The sequence below is a fragment of the Gouania willdenowi genome, chromosome 16 (genome assembly GCF_900634775.1).
Source record: "Gouania willdenowi chromosome 16, fGouWil2.1, whole genome shotgun sequence".
NCBI lineage: Eukaryota > Metazoa > Chordata > Actinopteri > Blenniiformes > Gobiesocidae > Gouania > Gouania willdenowi.
This window is the reverse complement of record NC_041059.1, coordinates 27,765,980-27,785,887: the sequence shown is the minus strand read 5'-3', so window position 1 is coordinate 27,785,887 and position 19,908 is coordinate 27,765,980. Positions and strand designations below refer to the sequence as shown.

Sequence of the window (19,908 nt, the reverse complement as noted above, 5' to 3'; positions counted from 1 at the left end):
CAAAAGCACTCAATATAAGATCTTTGTAAGCAGAGTTCCTACAGCTTTGGTCAAATTTAATTCAAGGATTGTTAAGACTTTTTATTGCCATTTGAAATTACATTTAAGACCAACCTCACAGTTAACATAATTAAAGAGAGTTAGGGTTTTTTTTTTCTTTTCTAGTGTCTAGTGCAGACATGTAACTGGCGGCTTCCAAAGTAAACACACAAAATGACACAAAATACTGGTCATTTCAAGAGAGCAAAATGAAAAAATGTGAATAAAAGCAGGAGAAACAATAACGGAGGCTGTCTGTGTGAAAGCTGAAAAAACTGCATATGAATTCACAAAAAGATGGCACAATATAAAAAAGAGTTCATAAGAAATGCTTCAATACTTTTTAATGAATTCATTAAAAAATGTTGACTCGAGCAAAAGAGATTACTCCTCTCATTGCCTGCAGCCATAGTCACAATCACATTGTGTTTGCTAAATTGATGTTTTTTGTATTTCATCCTCCATTATATAGCACCATATGTGATCTGCTAGGTTCACATTTTCATCTGAGGCAAACTGAATGGATTCAGGGTTCTTGCCAGCGCTGTTGGGGTCCCCTGAGCTATGATTTTGATACCTGTTCTTTTTTCCTTTTTTAATCGGTACCGTCATAATAATTGTTGCACACTTGTACACAAAAGGGACTTTCAGGCTTGCACGGGTTGTTTTAACTCTCTTTTTAATCTTTCACAGTCCCGTACCCCTTCAGACATTTAACCTGAAGCCATGTAACCCCTACTCCTGCACACTTAAACATAATGTAATGTTATATACATTTGTTTGAATTTTACCTATCATGTTGAGGAAAAATATATGATAACAAGAAGACATAGTCATCAACATCGACCGGCAGAATGCTTGTCATTATAACTCACAACCTTTTCCTAAATGTCCTAAATCTAAGAACTTAGATGTATACACAAGTAAATATTATCACATCAGAATATCAAATGATTAACTAGCTTAAGCGGACGAACGGAGCTCAAACCTTTATCCCCCTTTCCACTTTATAGCGGGGGATAACAATAATAACTAGAACTGCAAGCAGTTATGAAAGGGGGCCAAGCCTTCCCACACGACTCAGCCCCAGGTTTTGCGGAGCCCATGGAATTACGTCACAAAGGATGATGGACTTGGGGCATTTGCTATGAACACGTGGATATAAAATTTATGAAGGTGTGATTTAAAATGTGAAAGTAACAGGCCAAAATGCGTTTGCATCCATTATAGCGCCACCTAGTGAAGCACTTTTGGTATGGGTGGTCTGTGTGCTCTTATATATGTATATTTCACAGCCCTCAACATAATACTTCAGCTGAAATAAATGTTTGTTGTTTATGTTGTAATAAGCCACACCCGCTATGGCCAATCGTGATTAACTTCAAGATATGGCCACAGGAGCGACCCAGGGTCATACCCACCAAATTTGGTAAAAATTGGTCTTGACATTTAAGAGATATAAATGTCCCATATTTGCAGTGCCCCCTAATGGCCTACATTATTCAAATTTGGCTTATACCCCCACAGTCACATGCCAACCAAGGATCTCAGATTTGGTGCTGTTAGCATGCAAACAGTTTGCGTTTTTCATAGCTAGCAAGAAAACTTTATTCGTTAATAATTTGCGCATATTTTATCGAAACAAAATTCTTTTATCAACTTCAGATCAGGTCCAACAGAAGACTATGTACCAAGTGTCACGCTGATTGGACAAAACCCCAAGGAGGAGATAGAAAAAGTAGGTTTTTGATGTGTAATGACTTACAAAGAGCAATATGCCCTGGGAGTGGGCGTGGCCTATGTCAGATAATGCGACTCTATTTAGGCAACATGTGGATATAAAGTTCATGAAGATGTGATTCAAAATGCAAAAGTTACAGGCCAAAATGTGTTTGGACCCATTATAGCGCCACCTCGTGGCGCACTTATTGGTATGGGTGGTCTGTGTGCTCTTCTATATCTACCCTGTAAATTTCACAGCCCTCAACATAATAATTCAGCTGAAATAAATGTTTGTTTATTTATATTTTATTTTGTAATAAGCCACGCCTACTTTGACCAATCGCAATTAACTCAAATATATGACCTCAGGAGCAAAATAAGGTCGTACCCACCAAATTTGGTAAAAGTCAGTAATGCCATTTAAGAGATATACATTTCCCATATTTGCAGCGCCCCCTAGTGGCCTAACTTATTTAAATTTGGCGCATACCCCCACAGTCACATGCCAATCAAGGATCTCAGATTTGGTGTTGTTAATATTTATGTTGACTGAGATATGCAACAGTTGGCGTTTTTATAGCTGACTAGAAAACTTTGCACCTTAATAATTTGCGCAAATTTTGACCGAACAAAATTCTTTCCTCAACTTCAGATCAGGTCCAACTGAAGACTCTACGTGACAAGTTTCACGCTGATTGGACAAAACCCCAAGGAGGAGTTAGAAAAGTAGGTTTTGCAGTTTTTGCAATTTTACACCACAAAACTCTCAGCGGAAATGGGCGTGGCTTAGCTCAGCTGATTTAGTGCTATTCAGGGAATCTGTGGATATGAGATTTTTGAATGTGCGACATACGGTGTGGGAGTTATACGCCAAAACACCTTCACCTTTGTTATAACGCCACCTGCTGGCGGACATATGTGAGTTTTGAACTCCATCAAGCCACACATCGGATTTGGTAATTCTATCTTAAACAGTTTCTGAGAAAAGCTGTCCCCTTTAACTTAGATGGAAGGATGCACAGACAGAGCACAAACCTATCTCTCCCTTTCACTTTGTGGCTGAGGGATATTAATCAGTGAGGACAGAATAAAACATCTTATTTAGAATGATCACTCGATTTATTTAATTAGCCCACTGGCCTTTTCAGTGGTAAAAAAATCTCTTTTTTTTTTATCACCCTGAAAGTGTGAAATACATCTCACTTCAACTTTAAAGAGAAGTGTGAGGTTCTGAATTTGAGAGTCTGAGACTTTCTCCATGCAGACTTTTTCCCTTTTTGTTTTCATGTTTGTCAAAGCTGACGATCCACTTTCACACCAGAACGTGGTGGCAGATTTTGCGCTTTTGTAACCAGATTGTTTCTGTCACCACTAAAGTGTAGTCTTACAGAGACCAATGTGTAATTTATGGCGATGCATGAAGGCTCCTGACTGCTGCTCTATTTACAGTATATTCTTGTTTCCAATTTCTTATTTTTATTGAAGTACCCCCTATGTCATTTTGCATACCCCTGGGGGTATCATTACCCCACTTTGAGAACCTAGAGTCTAAACAAATACATTTCATTTGTTATATAAATCAAACACCTTTTGTTTAACATGTCAGCATTTCTTGGCAATGACAATTGACAGGAAGTTGGTGAGGAAACTATGTCACAATAAATGAATCTTCTTCCAACCCAAGCCAAAGCTACTAATAATGATTTAATTCTCCAAAATAGTTGAAAGGTTAGATAAATCCGTAAAATTAGGACAGGTGCTCAGTCGTCTGAAATTATGACCAAGCAGATGATACAGAACTTAATAGAGCCTAAATTTATGGGACACTGTTCATTTTGTTTTTCTTATGTATCAATCTCATGAAAAAACATCCATCAATCACTGGAAATCAAAGGCCACCTGAGCATCAGTTTTAGTGACTAGAGTGTAGGTATAGTCACCAGCGTGCGGGTAGCAATGGTGTCGTTCAGAGGGGGCAAATGGACGTTTTGGCAGACGCGAGCCATTAGGCGCAGCAGCAGCTGGAGGCGTCTTCTGTTGGGTGGGGGCAGCAGCAGACAGCTGACTTGGAGAGCCTCTGTGGCCATGTCCTGCACCTGCAGCAAACCTGAGATACAGAAGGAAGCAGCTCATCGAAGATGGAAGTAAAACATATGAGTTCACCAGCTGTAACACAGCAGGTATAAAAGGGCGGGTCAACATTAGCGTTGCACTCACTGAGAATGTTTACAAACACGTCATACAGGTGGAAAGTGAGCAGCGGTTCTTTCAGTCTCTGGAAATAGTCAGCAACTGTTTTCAAAACATCTCTCTCAAAGCCTGGGTACGCGGGCTGTTTGCTGTCATTCCCGTTTGGCCCTGAGGAATAAACATACACATGGTGGCTCTTTGGACTCTTTGGATGCAAATGCTAAAACAACTGGATTAATGCAGTTACACAAATATGTTTTCCCAGTGGTTTACAAAATTTTCAGTCCCGTACCCCTTCATACATTTAACCTGAAGCCATGTACTCTTTACTCCTGCATAGGGCTGGGCGATATATCAAGATTCAAGGTATATCAAGTTTTCTATTTTGGGACTACAGAAAAATATAATATTGCCTATATGGATATACATATATTTTCTATAGCTTATTTTGTATTCAAATACTTGTTTTAGGAGTAGCTGCTTTTGCTACTTCTCAGAACTGCATTAAAAGCACAGTTAGATGGATTTGTGTCCTCACCCAGATCTGGAGTTGTCACGATATGAAAATGAGTAACCACAACACTATACCAGACAAAGTATCACGGTTAATATCGCGATACTGAAGCCTTTTTTTTTTATTATCAATATCCTTATGAACAACAATGTATTTGTACAAGTTAGAAATACTTAATAACTTATCGTGTTGTTTGGTGCATGATAATAGCACATGAACAAAAGCATACAAGCAATGAAAAAAATGAATAAATGAAGAAAATAATCAATTTATGTTTAACTAATGTAAATAATCAACTTAGGATAATAAATCCATTGTCTTTAAAAATATATCTATTTGACAGTAATGCTTCTTCTCTAACATAATAAAGGATAAAACACAATAAACAGGAAGTGATTCCCTATGAAAACTATATTTCTTGCACAGTGGATCTCCTATTTACCGTCTCTGCCTCGCTTAAAGCCAAAATAGTTCCAAATGCGACTCTTGGAGTTTGTTTTTTTGAGCAAAATTAGTGATGCCACTGACGACGACGCTCGGGCTCAGTGTTTCTACCATGTCTTGTCTCGTGTTTGTGACTGTAAGCCGTGCACGTGTCCAGGTGAGACAAAACTTTAACTTGTTGTTTGTTTTCCAGCGAGTTTCTGTCGAAGCGGAGCTGTCTTCATGGAGTTCGTTCTTGCCGGCAGAAACACACAAACAGCCAATCGGCTCACAGATGGGCGGACCCAGCGTGCAGAAACAGGCTATCGTACCTTTGGAGGTCACCAGTTCTCCAGCAGCTGTGGAGTTCGGTTGCAGTAGTTGCCATGTTGGTTCGTTTTCAAGAGAGTAGCAGCATGGAGTGAGCTTAGACTGTGCAGTGAGGAGCAGGGAGGAGAGTAGAGGCAGCCACTATGGAGCAGAAACTGGCTCCGGTAGTATCGTAATCCACGGTAGTAACGTTGTGTAAAAATTCTAGTATAGTAGGAACCGTTACAATTTGGCACCTTGGGGTACTGTGGGTATCGTGCAACTACACCCAGATCTACCACTAAACAAGCCACACAACAGAACTCACTCACACGTGCTGTCCCTTATAGGAGAAAAAGTCAAAAGTGACATATATTCTGCAACTGTTGGTTAATAAATGTGCCTCTGTGGCATTTTTCATCAGCAAATTTAACCCTTGAATTGTAGTGATGTGTCGTCTCGAACGAAACGGCTCTACGAGCCGGCTCTTTGACGTGAACTACGGGAGCTTTTTTTTTATTTCGTTCTCTTCAAGCCGCATTTGATTGGTCAGTATGTGTGTGACGTCTCTGTCTGCGGCGCTCCGTGTGCTGAGCAGAGAGGGGGGAGGGGCAGAGATACACACACTACACACCACAAGAGAGAAAGAAACAGAGCAAGGACCGAAACGCAAACAGAAGGAAAGATAAAAAAGTTGAGAAAATGAGTACAAACAGGATACGCAGCGACACCTTGACACAATTCAATTACTTTGACCAAACTAAGGCAGAACGTCGAGTCTGCAAGATGAAAATCTCATATAGAGCAGGCACTACAAACAACTTGCACAGGCACATGAGAACTGTTCATCCATTGCGATAGGAAGAAAAAAGACAAGCAAGTGAACTTGATATTAATGAAGGTGCCAGTGTGCCTACTGCCACTGTTGCTGCTACTGCAGTATTTACAGCATCGTTACAGATAGAAGAAATAGGATCAACCCCTCAAAGCTGAGGCCCTAGGTTTTCCTGAATGCCAATCTTAACTAAAGAAGGATGCTCGATGCTTGGTTTTTTTCTATTACCGGTAGTTTTATACATATTTTGTTGTGTGATTCTGTAAGTTCCTGCATGTTTAAATTAGTTTATACTAAAAAAAGCTAATAGTTTAAAGTAGTTAAGTTATTTGTAAATAGTTAAATGTTTGTTTTTGCTATCATTGTTGAGTATATGAATAAAGGTGGATTTATATAATAAACATTTGATATAGTGCTTGTTTTTTTACATTAGTAATTCATATTGCGCATAATTTTAGAATATTTTTGGTGACAAATTAATTTAAGCACCATAAAATCTGAAGGGCCACTTGGGAAAGAGCCGACTTCATTTGAATAAAAATGATTTATATCGTATATCGCCAATTTGAGAAAAAATATCAAGATATTTTGGTCTTTATTGCCCAGCCCTACTTCTGCACACTTAAAAAACATAATAATGTAATGTCGGTGACACTTTACTTGACGTTTTCTACATAAGGCTGACATAACGCTGTCATTATCTTTCTTTCATTTTGGAAAAATAAATCTACCAAACATTTGTTGATTGAACATATATCAGTAATACAACATATTCAACACCCTGAAACTGTGAAATACAACGAGCAACAACTTTAATGAGAAGAGTGAAGTTGTGAGGATGAACAAAACACTTTAATGTTTGGCTGAAGAGACTTTCTTTCTCTGCGCAAAGTCTTGTTCTATAATGTGTTTTTCAAAGCTGAAAATCCAATTTCACACAAGTACGTGGTACCAAAGGGCATCAGCCACATTTGTCTAGCGCAAAACAATGTAGCTCTCACCATATTTGTGGTTTTTTGATGAGATTATTTTTATTTTAGAGGGTATTCTTATAGAGGCCAATATGTAATTTGTGGTCATGCATGGAGGCTCCTGACTACTAGCCTATTTCTTTATCATGGTTTCCAATGTTGTCACACTGTTTTTAATTTTTATTCACGTACCACTATGGCAATTTTCCTTCCCCTTCATTCCCCAAATCAAAAATAACAAATAAATCGTGAGGATATTTTGTTTTTACTGATTTAAAACCAAAACGTAAATACATAAAAATCAAAAACCAAACAAGCAGCGTTTTTCTGTTCTAAAATAAATATTTGCTCTGTTTGCGTGATATTTGGATAGTACTGGCTTCATGTTTTAAGCTCACCACACAGAGTGGACCCACAGACGGGGGCGAACTTTTACTCCTGGACAAAAAAGGAGCAAAGCATAACAAGTCACTTGGTTGATGAACTGGTGAATTGAAACATTATTAATACATACATAAATCAAAACAAAAATAGATTTTACAAAAAGCATACACATGGTATGTGATTAAAGGAACCAGAGGAGGTGTAATGAGTCAATTGGTGCTCCTCGTTTCTTGTGATCAACATCCATCTGCCGTTGGTGGCTAGCGGTATTATAACGTGCAAAATAATTATTTTCACTCCCGTCAAAAAAGCTGTAATTGTTTTTGCAAAAGTGGAAAATCGTAGAAGTTCCAACATTTATTGTTCCTCACACCAGCTTCACACTCAATAGTCAGTCACTCGTTTATTTGTCCTGTTCGCTCTGACAGAATGTGACATGCTAAAGCTAATTTCCTTATAAATATTTAAATATCTCACAAACACAATAAGATTTCACCATTATTATTAACAGAAAAACACTGCTCTTCTGGTTTTTGTGGTTTCTGTATATCTGTTTTGGTTAAGTCAGTAAAACAAAATAACCACACCGTTTATTTGTTATTTTGATTTGGTTTTCAAACAGAATAACCAAAGAATGAAGGGTACAAGGATTGTGGGGGTACCCGTACCCCACTTTGGAAACTTAGGTGTTATTCAATCGTTTGATCACACAGAGGCTATTCCAAAACACATGCTGTTATTTCACTTATATTAAATGCACACTCACAATTGGCCAGGCATTTCATTGCTGATACCACCCAATAGGGCATGTCCTCTGAAAGCACACAGAACAAGGTGGTACATTTCATTACGTGGCACAGAGATGCATCGAGTTTGGCTCTGAATGAGAAAAAATGCTAATTACCTGCTTTGTTTTCCAGTACAACAATGCCTGTTTTATTAACAATGAACACATTGTGCACAATGTGCTTGCCGTTCACGTGCACAGGGTTTAAAACCCCTTCCAGTGTCTCCAGGCCCAGTGCACTCTGCAAACTAAAACCAAAAGGAATTGAATGACAAAATGTTATAAACAAAGCTTTAAATAGATGTTGATGTAAAAAAAGAAGAAAGAAACTTACTGCGCGATGGTCATTGATTTCCAGACTTGATCCACTTGTTTTGATGTCACCTCCTTCCTGCGTATCAGCTTGCATTCGTGCACATCACCGATTGCTACACTGTGCCTTTTGTTCCATAAATCAGAAGTCTGATCGATTAAAAAGAGAATATGTATAAAAATTACAAATACAAAGAACACAAACAGGCCGAACCATGTCTCTTACAATTACGTTTTCAATTACTCATGTTCAATTCCAATTCAGTTACGATTACTGTGATCAAGATTTTTTACAAATAAAAATTATTTTTTATCCTCTGAAAGCCAATTACAATTATGTTCTCAATTACTATTACAAATAATCACATTTACTGAACCTAAAGTAAATAGAAGTTGTGTTATCATCTCTTATGATAACAGGTCCTAAATCAGCTGTAAAATACATTAAAAACACATATCTATCAATGAAGATATAGGTTTTTAATATTTTAGGTATCTTTTTTGTGTCACCCTTGATTGAATTTTTTTTAAATGTTAAAATGTGGGAAATTTTAATAATGGCTATGGTAACTGCTGTATGTGTAGAACTGTACATAAAACTGTTACATGGTTCCCCAGTTTTGTGTTAAATTATAATTGACAATTGTTGTAGATTTGTAGAGAAGCGTAAGCGGCGGGCGAAATCGCCTACTACTCTTAAACATGTTCATAAATGATTCCTTACCCCTTTAGCACCAAAATAATATCTGTAATATTACGTGAATATCTGTAAAAGTTACGTTTTTCAATTAGCTCTGCCTGCTAGCGCATAGCATCTCTTCTTCGCTACTAGAATAGCTGCATACCAACCGACCACTGGGTTACCAGCGCCCTATGCTGGTCGAAACAAATATCGGATGTAAATACAGTACACTGACTGTTTTTTTTTTTTTTTTTAAGTCCAATTGTTTACTGTAGAGCCAGAATTTAAATTAATAGGCTTCTTCCTTTGTATTATTCCTTTATTTATTTCATTCAGGATTTATTTTTAGTTAAATTGCATTGTTTTGAATAGTTTATCAAGGGACTATTTTGACAATGAAAGATAAAGGAAAATAGTACTGTACTTTCTAGTTTTTTTCTGAAAAAAATACAGGAATATTTTTCAGTCATCATTTGTCTACAGTCTCATTTTGTACAATAAATCGTGAGAGAATTGTATCGTGAATCAAATTGTATCGGGAGTTGAGTGAATCATTACATCCCAAGCTTTGAGTGACCAAAATAAGGTGCTATATAAATCCAATGCATTACTATTATTATTAATATTCACCCTTGGATTCAAATGGAGAAACATGAATACTCCTTGAAGAGCCATGTTTCATTCTTATAAGTTGTAGTGTTTTATACAATGCTCTGCCAATACAAAATGAACACTGACAGGTGTACTGAATAGCAGATTATATTGTAGAAGAAAGCATGAAGGTTTTGAAGCAAGAAAAAGGGCCTGGCATAAGATTAGAGCAGGAGTGACAAGGAGAAACAGAAGATGGATTGAAAGCAAGGTGAGAACAGACAGGTTAAAGAAGAATGCCTTTAAAATTGACGCTCTTGTTTGTTTTCATACGGCAGTGGTCAATATCAAATGTCAACACTCAGTGATGAATATTGCGAGGGTAGGCTTACCCATTCCCAGAAGGCAACATAATACATTTATGGGAAAAAACACAAAAACCGACTTGACCTCTACAAGTCATGGAAGTCTTCTGCAAATTATATGATAATGTATAATTTCCTGGAAGTAAAGGAGAGACGTGCAGTGTTGCCATATTTAGCTACTTGTCATACTCCTCTAGCCATTCTCTATCACACATAGCAACTAGCGAAAGATGTAGCAACTTTTTCTGGTGTTATTGGAGACTTTTGCGGATGAAACCAAGGTTGGGGTCATGTACATTTTTCAATTACAATTACATCTTCAATTATTCATGTTCAATTACAACTCAATTATGATTACGATGACTTTATCCAATTACAATTAAAATTACAATTATTATTTTTCCCATGAAATTCAATTACGATTATGTTCTCAATAACTAAAGTTCAAATCACAATTACTGAGCCTGAAATAAAAACCCCATAAAACATTTTTATGCCTTATGGTAGCCTGATCTGAAAAAAAAAAATATTTCCAACATTATTCCATTTGTATGCCTTACTATAGCCTCATCTAAAAAAAAAAATCCAAAATGTTTCTATTTTCATGCCTTGGCACTACAGTTTTTTATAGAATTTTCATGGCAATTACAAACATGAAGTAAATTATCTGAACACAATTACAAATTAACTATTACAACAGCAACAGATTTTTTAAAATAAAATAACAATTATATATAAAGCTGCAAGCAGCGATGAACGGCCCTCGCAACCACACGCATAACAATCTGACATTCTTTTTATCCCAACATCACACATTTAAATGCTATGTTTCACCGCAAAACGTTTGATTACATGAGTTAAATGTAAATATCCCGTTCACGTAAATTCCCTGAAGCATATATAAAGTAAAATAATAACAGTAGTTGACTTTATTAACCATATTTAGCATGTTTGGTACAATGTTGGATATGTTTAGTAGCCAGTAATGTCATCGAAAGAGGGTAAGATGATGAAATGGAAAGGAAACAGAAAAGTGTGACCCTGAAACTGAATTTGTGAAATTTTGAAGTGGGAAATCAGAGGCTTTACCTTCCTTAATCTAACCTGTGCTAGACTGCATAGTTAGATTTTTTTCCCCATTATTTAATGTACAGTAAAATTTTTGAAAACTAGCATGATTTTGAATTAGGGCTAGGCAAAAAAAAACTATTTACTCAACTTATCAAATTTGTAGATAATTCAATAAATTATATGACAATATATCTGATCTCTGCAGTCATTTTTGGGTGCATTGAAAAAAAATCGTGCAGCTCTAGTTTGAATATAGCAACATCCAAGTGCTACACTTGTACCCGCCCCCTCCCTTCTGTGCTCCCTCTAAAACCACGCCCCTCACTCACATGCACAAGCGCCGGTGCTCCAGAAGCAGACCTCAGCTCATTGCTTGTATTGTGTAGAAACTACGTCATCTCAAATCTCATTCAGTGGTAACTAAACACTAAACTTCATCATTATATACGTTAAAAAACGTGACTAAAAACCCAGTTTTAACTCTGTCACTGGTGACGCGCTTTTAGTGTGGGCTAGTGCACGCGAGGGGTCGAGAACAAGCAGGGAGACATGATTGGTTAATAAAAAACGAACCGTCTTTTTTCATTGGTCGACGTTTTTACAGGTTTATAGCTGCTACAGATGACGAAAAGGCCTCCTTTTCTTTCTTTCTTTTTTTAAACACAGTCAGGCCTGGTCTCACCATGACAGCAGACGTTTGGGGTGCAAAGTTCTCCTGCTGTGGCACCTCTTCATAGTCGTCCCAGCGGATCAGTCTGGGCAAATCACTGCTGTCTCTTAGCACTGGCCTCACTGGGAAAGACTTGAGGGGCGATTTGGAGGGAAACCTAGAAAAACAGACAGCAGCATTGGTCTCAGCTCAGCAGGTTAACAGCTGGGAATAAAACTACAGTAGCTCATGATAAAGTAACACCTGTATAAATGCCCATTATCTTCAAAGTCTTCTGTCCCGTGGCGTCCTTTGATGTCCTCAATGACGTGGGCTTTGAGGAATTTCCTGAGCAGCTGCAGGGTTTGGTAACGAGTCACCTCGGGCCCAAAGTTGTGGTTGCGCCTCAGTAGATGGTGGAGGTAATCCACAGCCTCAGATCCAGTGAAGCTGCAGTCGTAGCAGCGAAAGTGCACCCAGTGTCTTCTCAGTGGCATTCCCCCACAGAACAGCTTAATGGTTTCATTCCACTGCAAAACACAGACACAAAACTGCCCTTATTTATCAAACCAACCGAGCGTATGACCATTTCCACGCAAGCTTCAGCATGTAGTAATTTGGAAGTGAGCGGAAGCTACGATCAGATCTCACATCAGGCTTGTGTACGCAAATCTGAGCGTGTGAATTTGTGGAGCAGCACAGCAAAATCTTTTCATAGTTTTCATTCCGTGGTCCGTCTCAACCTCATTGCTTAGAGCAAGGGTTCTCAAACTGTTTTGGCTCAAGTACCCACCTTCTCTTATTTCTGAATCCTATCCTTTGTCCGACTACAACGTTTGCTTAGAAAACCATTTCAAGCGACTATAAAACATAATGACGGAATGAACAAGTGATAACACACATCTTAAAGCTGAGGAACTCAATTTATTTTCTTTAATTATTTTTTTTTTTTTATTATTATTAGCATCATATAGTATATCGTAAAAGTAATAATTTCTTAAAAAAAAAAAAAAAAAAACGCGTGCTGTCTGTGCCTTATAATTAGGTATTTTAGTTAATAAAACCCCGGAAGACTAAATCTTGGCGGTCACCCCCTCCAGCTCCAATCACAGGATTTAGAGAAAGGAGGGGTGAACAGAGCCCACGAAGGAACCTCCTCATTGGCTGCCGTGATATATAGTAAAGTTCTACTGCATTTTAGCTGAACTAGATTTATATTTCACAAAGTGAAATAACATAATTCAAATTGTTTAAGACTGTTTTAATTTAAAAAAAAAAAAAAAAAGATAATAACTAAAATATTTCAAAACATCTATTTACATTTTTCAGAAATTACAATGTACTGTGTATGTGCTGCATTATCTCTGCGTATCATGTATGTATATAATGTTTTCATCATGTCTTGTATGTTGCAAAAAAAAAAAAAAACAATAGATATTTAGCACCAGTGAATCGATAACTTATCGCGAGACGAAACCTTGCGATATATCGTCATATTGATATTTTGGCACACCCCTATTACAAAAACAACAACAGTGGGAGCATGATCCATTACACACATGCACACACTCAGTCTGATACAAGCTAAAAACCAGAGGAGAATATCAATAATGTGGGATCACATCAGTATGAAGGGAGATGAAAGACCTGGGGCAAAAAAAAAAAAACTAGTTAAAGATTATATGTTTTTTAAAAATTACATTAGGCCATAATCACGTCAAGAGACTCATTAAATGACAAAAAGCAAAGTTAATTTAAAAAAAAAAAAAAAAGTGCAGAAGAATCTGAACTATATCATAATGAAGATTTTAGCCTGGAGACAATTCCTCGCTCAAAATATGCAGTGAGAACATTGGTCATTTTCTGTGGTCACGGAACACAGACAACAAAATATGGAACTCACTTTTGGAAACTGCAATCTTCTTGTTATTAATATCAATTTTTAAATTGTTTATACTTAAACAAAATAAAACCAAAATTGCACATGCATGTTTTGGGAAAATATCACGCATTGACACGCAATTTGTCAATTCGTGAATGAGTGAAATGTCAATTCTTGCGCGGAATCTTATATGACACAATATAACGAACTTCAAGTTCTTAAGTGAAAATAGCTACTTGACACTGACATGTTTTGGAACAATATCACATTGCGATTATTTTTTTGTCATAAAACCGGTGGTCTTTCTAGTGTCGAGCCGTAGCCAACGCCTGGACACCAAATCTCACATGATCTCGATGAGTGCTTGTTTCGGCGCATTTCTGCTGTGTATAAATGTGAAAATTAATGACCAAAGTTAACTAGTAACCATTCTAAACATGTCTGGCACAATTTCGACTACAGGAACAGCCTGGAATGACATCGAATTAGAGAAAGCTGATGAAACGGAAATGAAACAGAAATGTGTTAAGTTGGTGGTGCACACCGTGCAGAGCTTCCGTAAACAGCATTCCGCTCCAGAGAATAATAAGTTGTTGACAACATACAGGGGCCGTTTTCGTCCGTGGAACACGTTTTTTTTGGGGCCTTCTTGGCTAAATTGAGGGACAAATGGCCCGTGGCCCTCGCTAATTTCCAACATGGGAATTTAACGTTTATATCGTGGGATAACATATTCTTACCGGTGAGTTTTTGACAATAAATCATAAACGATAAAATATTGCACATTCCTGGGGTGTGTGTGAGTGATTGACCGATTTATCGGCCGGCAGATTTTTGTGTGTTTTACATGTATCGGCATAGGATGATGCGCGCTGCTGCGTTCGCCAATCCGCTTTATATACAGAGCGGCTGCTCCATGTTGGTGGAGACAGAGGCTGCGAGTGCAGAGCCCCTCCTCTCACTAGCAGAGCGTGAAGGAAGCTCTTCAACCCCAACGGCAAGTTTTAAACTTTCAAAGCATCTTTAACTGTTTAACTTAGCTGACGTTGGTCCGTGTTGTTGTCTTGTCACAGTTGTATTTAACGAGGAGCTGGCTGGAGTTTTGGCGTGTGTGTGTGTTTCTCTCTCCCTCCCTCTCTGCTTCTCACTCAGTGGGATACAAACATTACAGCGATATGAGATATGAGAGCGCTGAGGAGAGTTCTTTAAACTTTGAGAAGCAGTTTACAAATATTTATTCCTGTTAATGTTGATGCAATTTAGAACAGAAATGTGAACATTTTGTTGCATAATGGCATTCTGACATCACGTTATTTTCCTCTGCTAATTTATGTTCTGGGTTTGTGTTGGAATGGATTATTATTCATGGTTTCTTTTGGTGTTTAATACTATAATTATAACTCAATAATCCTGTTAATAAAATAAATCTTCAGTCAGGCCAACTTTTGTCAAAGCTATTTTTAGGAACAGGACGAACAGTTCTCTTTCATAATATTTCATGAGATGTCCAACAATATTTTTTACTTGTTCTACATCACCTGTTTTTATTATTTGTTAAATATTTTTTACTTGGTGTCATTCTACCTCACCTTTGTTAATTTCAATAAATGTTCCTTCTTTTTTTAAATTGAGACTGGTACCATTTGTTATCATCTTTGTGTAATTGCTGTGATGTACATTGAGGGAGCAAAAGTAGTATCGGCTCCAAATATCAACTCAAGAAAACTAGCAGTCCGCATTGGTCATCGGCTAAGGCTGATAGAAAAAAAAAATCGGTATCGGCATCAGCCCTAAAAAATCCATATCGGTTGATCCCTAGTGTGTATGTGTGGATATCTTCTACCTCTGTTGATTAAAGGAGCTCCTCAACAAAACTAACTAATTAAATTTCAGGTACATAAATGCAAAGGCTAAATTGTAATGATGACTTTCAGAAGGACCTGCGAACTTCACAGGTTCATATAAACTTAATGATGACCTAATCTCACTTTTATGTTGTGTTTTAGTATCTGGATATTGCTCACATCTGGGTCACACTGTCAAACTGTCCTGGATAAGTACATGAAACTCAAGTCTTTTGAAAGCAAGTGCAATACATTAAATAAACTGTGTAGTAAAAAACCGAACACAACTGTTTCAAACATATGTAATACTTCAAATACAAAATATATGTAAGCATTCAAACAAATAAAAGTTTACGTGTTGATGTTAGCAGTACATTGAATTAAGTTATGGTGTTATTTTGCCCTTTGAAGATTTGAACTCCTTTAAAATAATAATAATAATATAATAAATGAGAAATTGGGATTAAAAAAGGCTGTTTGCTTAGTTAATTTATGGATTTATCACAACAGTCAAAACAAACACAAAAAGAACCAATAGCTGCTATTCAACTTGCTATTCTTTGAAATTTAATTGAATTTAATATTCATTTTCACTTTTTTTTTTGTTTCAATACAGTATCACAAACAGCTGCAACACATCATTATTGAGGGGATATTTTCCTAAATCTGCATTGTCTCATTATAAAGATATCTCTAATATAAATATAAACTGCAAAACAGACATAGCTTATAAATATAAAAAGAACAATAGGTGAATATAACAAAAATATTTTTCAAGCATGCCAAGTAAAACTAAAATTAAATCTAAGAATGCACATGACACATATGTCTGTTTACAGACTGATTAATATTTATTTGCAGCATTATCTTTTCTTTTGGTTAAATTTAAGACATCAGACAATCTGCAACTGGTGGTCTGGGAAACACATGTGGCCCTTGGTCTAATTTTGTGTGGCCCCCAAAACAAATCCACCAAAAATTGTATATCAAGAAGTTATAAGGAATATTATGAAGCCCAATATACAATATACACTAAATAATCCCCAGAACACTCTAAATGTGAAGCACACAAAGTCACAACAACAAAAACACACACACAAAAATCCAAAAAGACACAAAAAATGACTGATGAAACACATAAAATGGCAAAAGATACAAAGAAAAAAAAAACAGCCACTTAAACAGACAAAACAACTACAAAAACACACAAAATCATCCTCAAAACATGAAGAAAAATACAGAAAATGGACAAAGGAACAAAGTGAAAATAAAAATTTAAAAAATGAACATACAAAAAACCAACAACAATCCACAACACGATAACAAAAACAACCATGACACTGTAATGACAAAAAACACAAAATGGCCAAAAACAAACAAACTGACAAAGACAAAAGCTTTTAAAACACAAATATATTATGTGACTGACACCAAAACACACAAAAGGACAGAAAAACATACAAAAGGCCAACAAATTATAACAAAAATTCACAAGATCCATTAAAAAATGTCAGAAAAGCATATATGAATCAAACAAATACACACAAAACCATTTCTTTTTTCCTGTATTAATGCTCACATTGGTCATAATTCTAAATGTTAATATTTGTGGCCCTTGTTTCCCATCTCTGAACTACACCCATCTACATCCAACTTCATTGATATATAAAAATGCTATATATATATATATATATATATATATATATATATATATATATATATACACAGCAATACAAATATACCATGGTGTAACACTGTGTTATAGAGGGTATGTTAGCTCACACTGATTTCTACAACACATGGTGTGTTTTAAACGTGTTTAAACAGCTTGAAATTGATTCACACGCACAAACAAGTAATAACTTCATATACAGTAGTTATACGCTTATGAAGATTCAACAATACTTTATAAAAGCACACATAAACTTTATCTTACATATGTATGCGTTACCAATTACTAGTAGGAATAGGTGCTTTGACCACTTGTTTATTATTATTACTACTACTACTACTACTACTACTACTACTACTACTACTACTACTACTACTACTACTACTACTGCTGCTGCTGCTAAGTTAAGATATGAAAAAAAACATCTTACCAGTTTTGTCGCCCTATAAGGTCCGGGTCCGATAACTTTACCGTTCATTTTTTATTATTTTTTTTATCAAAGCCGCCCTAGACATTAGAAGCCATTGCTTTCCACTGATGTGAAAGTTTCAGTTTATCAGTCAAATCACGGCAGATGAACGCAGACGTTGTGACAAACTTTGAATCGTGTGACGTCACACTCGTTCAGTGACGAGATTGGACAGCAGCACAGCACGTGACTAGAAATCAGCGAATAATACCAATACTAATTAAACCTACAATACCCAGCCGGATGCAGCCATAGTTGGAGTTTACGTTTAACTTTCATTAAAATAAATAAATAAATAAATAAATAAATAAATAAATAAATAGATAGAAAAACATTTTTATTTTATTTTTTATTTTTTTGGCAAGATTGTGCAATTTATTTTCTATTTTATCTGACAGAAGAACATATCCTTGTGTACATTTTTGTGTATTAAACAAGTGTGTAATGTGATATTTAAATATGAATATAATAAACTTCGAAAGAAGCGTGGTGGAATCAGGAGAATGTGTATAGATTTAAATATTTTCTTATACCATCGAAAAAGTGCAGCTGAAAAAATAGCTAAATGTAGAGATTTTCAAAGCCTTTTTAAAAGGGCACTATTTGTGGTTTGCAAGTGGAGTGTGAGACAATGCTGACTACATTGAACAAATAAGTATTGTTGCATAAAACATACACAATTAAAATAGTTTGGCATGTACAGATGTCCATCTGTTTCATTCTTTCTTTGAAAATTCTAATTTTTAAAAACATTTTTAACACCAGTAAAATAATTCATTTTAATGAATAACCATTCCAATTGCAGATGTCAATATTAAGCAACAGTGGAGATTTTCAAAGTCCAGAATGTAATATTCAACAAAACAACCTAAGGTAATAATAGCCCCTAACTACAATAAACTGCCCAACAATGACAACAATGCTAATGCACATCAAACATATTTAATGGTTTAGATGAGTTAAACAGTTAACCACTGTCTCAGGATCACATGGGACAGAATTTAAACTTGTAATTTTTTTTTATGTTGATTGCACTTTCACACACTATATGGTTTCATCTAAATTCTCTATCATTTTGTCACAATAACACTCCAAACTCAAGAAGCAAATAATACAAAAAAAAAAAAAAAAGGCTCACCTATTCAGCTTCCATCAATATTCTGGACCTGCTTTATTTGGAGCAGGATGCTTGTGTATTTTGATGGCTGATGTTGTGTGAAAGGCAGGGTACACTATTATATGGCCCAATAAAATGCTAATGCATGGAAACAATCACCTGCACTCAAAGCACTAGAGCAGAAGGATGAAAGCATGTGTGTGTGAATATTGAACTGCTGAAAATATCCTCACCTCAGATGTGTTTAAAGAGATGTGAATTAAAAACTTGAAAGAATAAAGCAATGCAGAAACATCCAAGAAATGTGTCAGGATTGTGATTTTTAAACAAATACCATATGGATGCAGTGTTTTTTCAGATTATAGGCAAAGGTTGGATAGAATGAAAGGCACTGACGTCTCGGTAAGCATGTAAAGCAAAGGTCATGATAAACCAGCTGACTAACTCCTCTGACATATTAACATTAACCTAATCTAAAGGTGCTGGCATTTTGGCCTGAGAAACATATAGACCTAAAGAGAATTGTGACATATACAGTCAAAATCAACCTCCTTCCATGTGACAAATCTCCTTACCTTCTATTACAACTTGTATTGGACTTCCAAGCAAAAGGTTAGGATAATATCAAATAGGTAAATCCTTTCCACCCTGAAGGCTGACATATGGCGCATTAATTAGAGAAGTAGTTCCCTTCTGGTCTGGCTTTACGACACAGCCTCATATATCAAAAGCATTTAAAGCCGAAACCAAATAAAACTAGAGCACTCAGAGGGCCAGGTTCACAAAGATCTGAAATAAAGGGTGGTATTACAGTTGCTTCCTGAAATACTTTAGTAACACTGTTTCCTCACCTGCTGCGTGGAATTCACTAAGATTGCAGCAATCATTTGTGCACGAGCAGAACTGGTGCAGACCACCCCTATTTAAATGAGCAGTTAGTTTTGTTTAATGTGGAGGCATCAGTGCGCACAAGCACACGACATTTGATGAAGTTAAATTTGAGGCAGATTGACTTCTCTGTCTGCTGCACAAACATTTAATAATGTAGAAAACTAAATAAACATTTTTTTTTTGTTTATT

The 19,908-nt window shown here is 36.3% G+C and overlaps 1 protein-coding gene across 1 annotated transcript in view; it reads right to left on the bottom strand.

The window, feature by feature from the left end:
- LOC114477889 (DEP domain-containing protein 1B-like) overlaps window positions 1–17,816 on the bottom strand; it is a 32,144-nt gene extending 14,328 nt beyond the window's left edge. The window contains 8 exon segments of the mRNA XM_028470557.1: window positions 3,702–3,868; window positions 3,979–4,119; window positions 8,154–8,201; window positions 8,292–8,422; window positions 8,509–8,636; window positions 11,878–12,022; window positions 12,109–12,374; window positions 17,673–17,816. Of these exon segments, the coding sequence (XP_028326358.1) occupies window positions 3,702–3,868; window positions 3,979–4,119; window positions 8,154–8,201; window positions 8,292–8,422; window positions 8,509–8,636; window positions 11,878–12,022; window positions 12,109–12,374; window positions 17,673–17,720 (1,074 nt within the window). The 5' untranslated portion in view covers window positions 17,721–17,816.
- Between the last annotated feature and the right edge of the window lie 2,092 nt (window positions 17,817–19,908).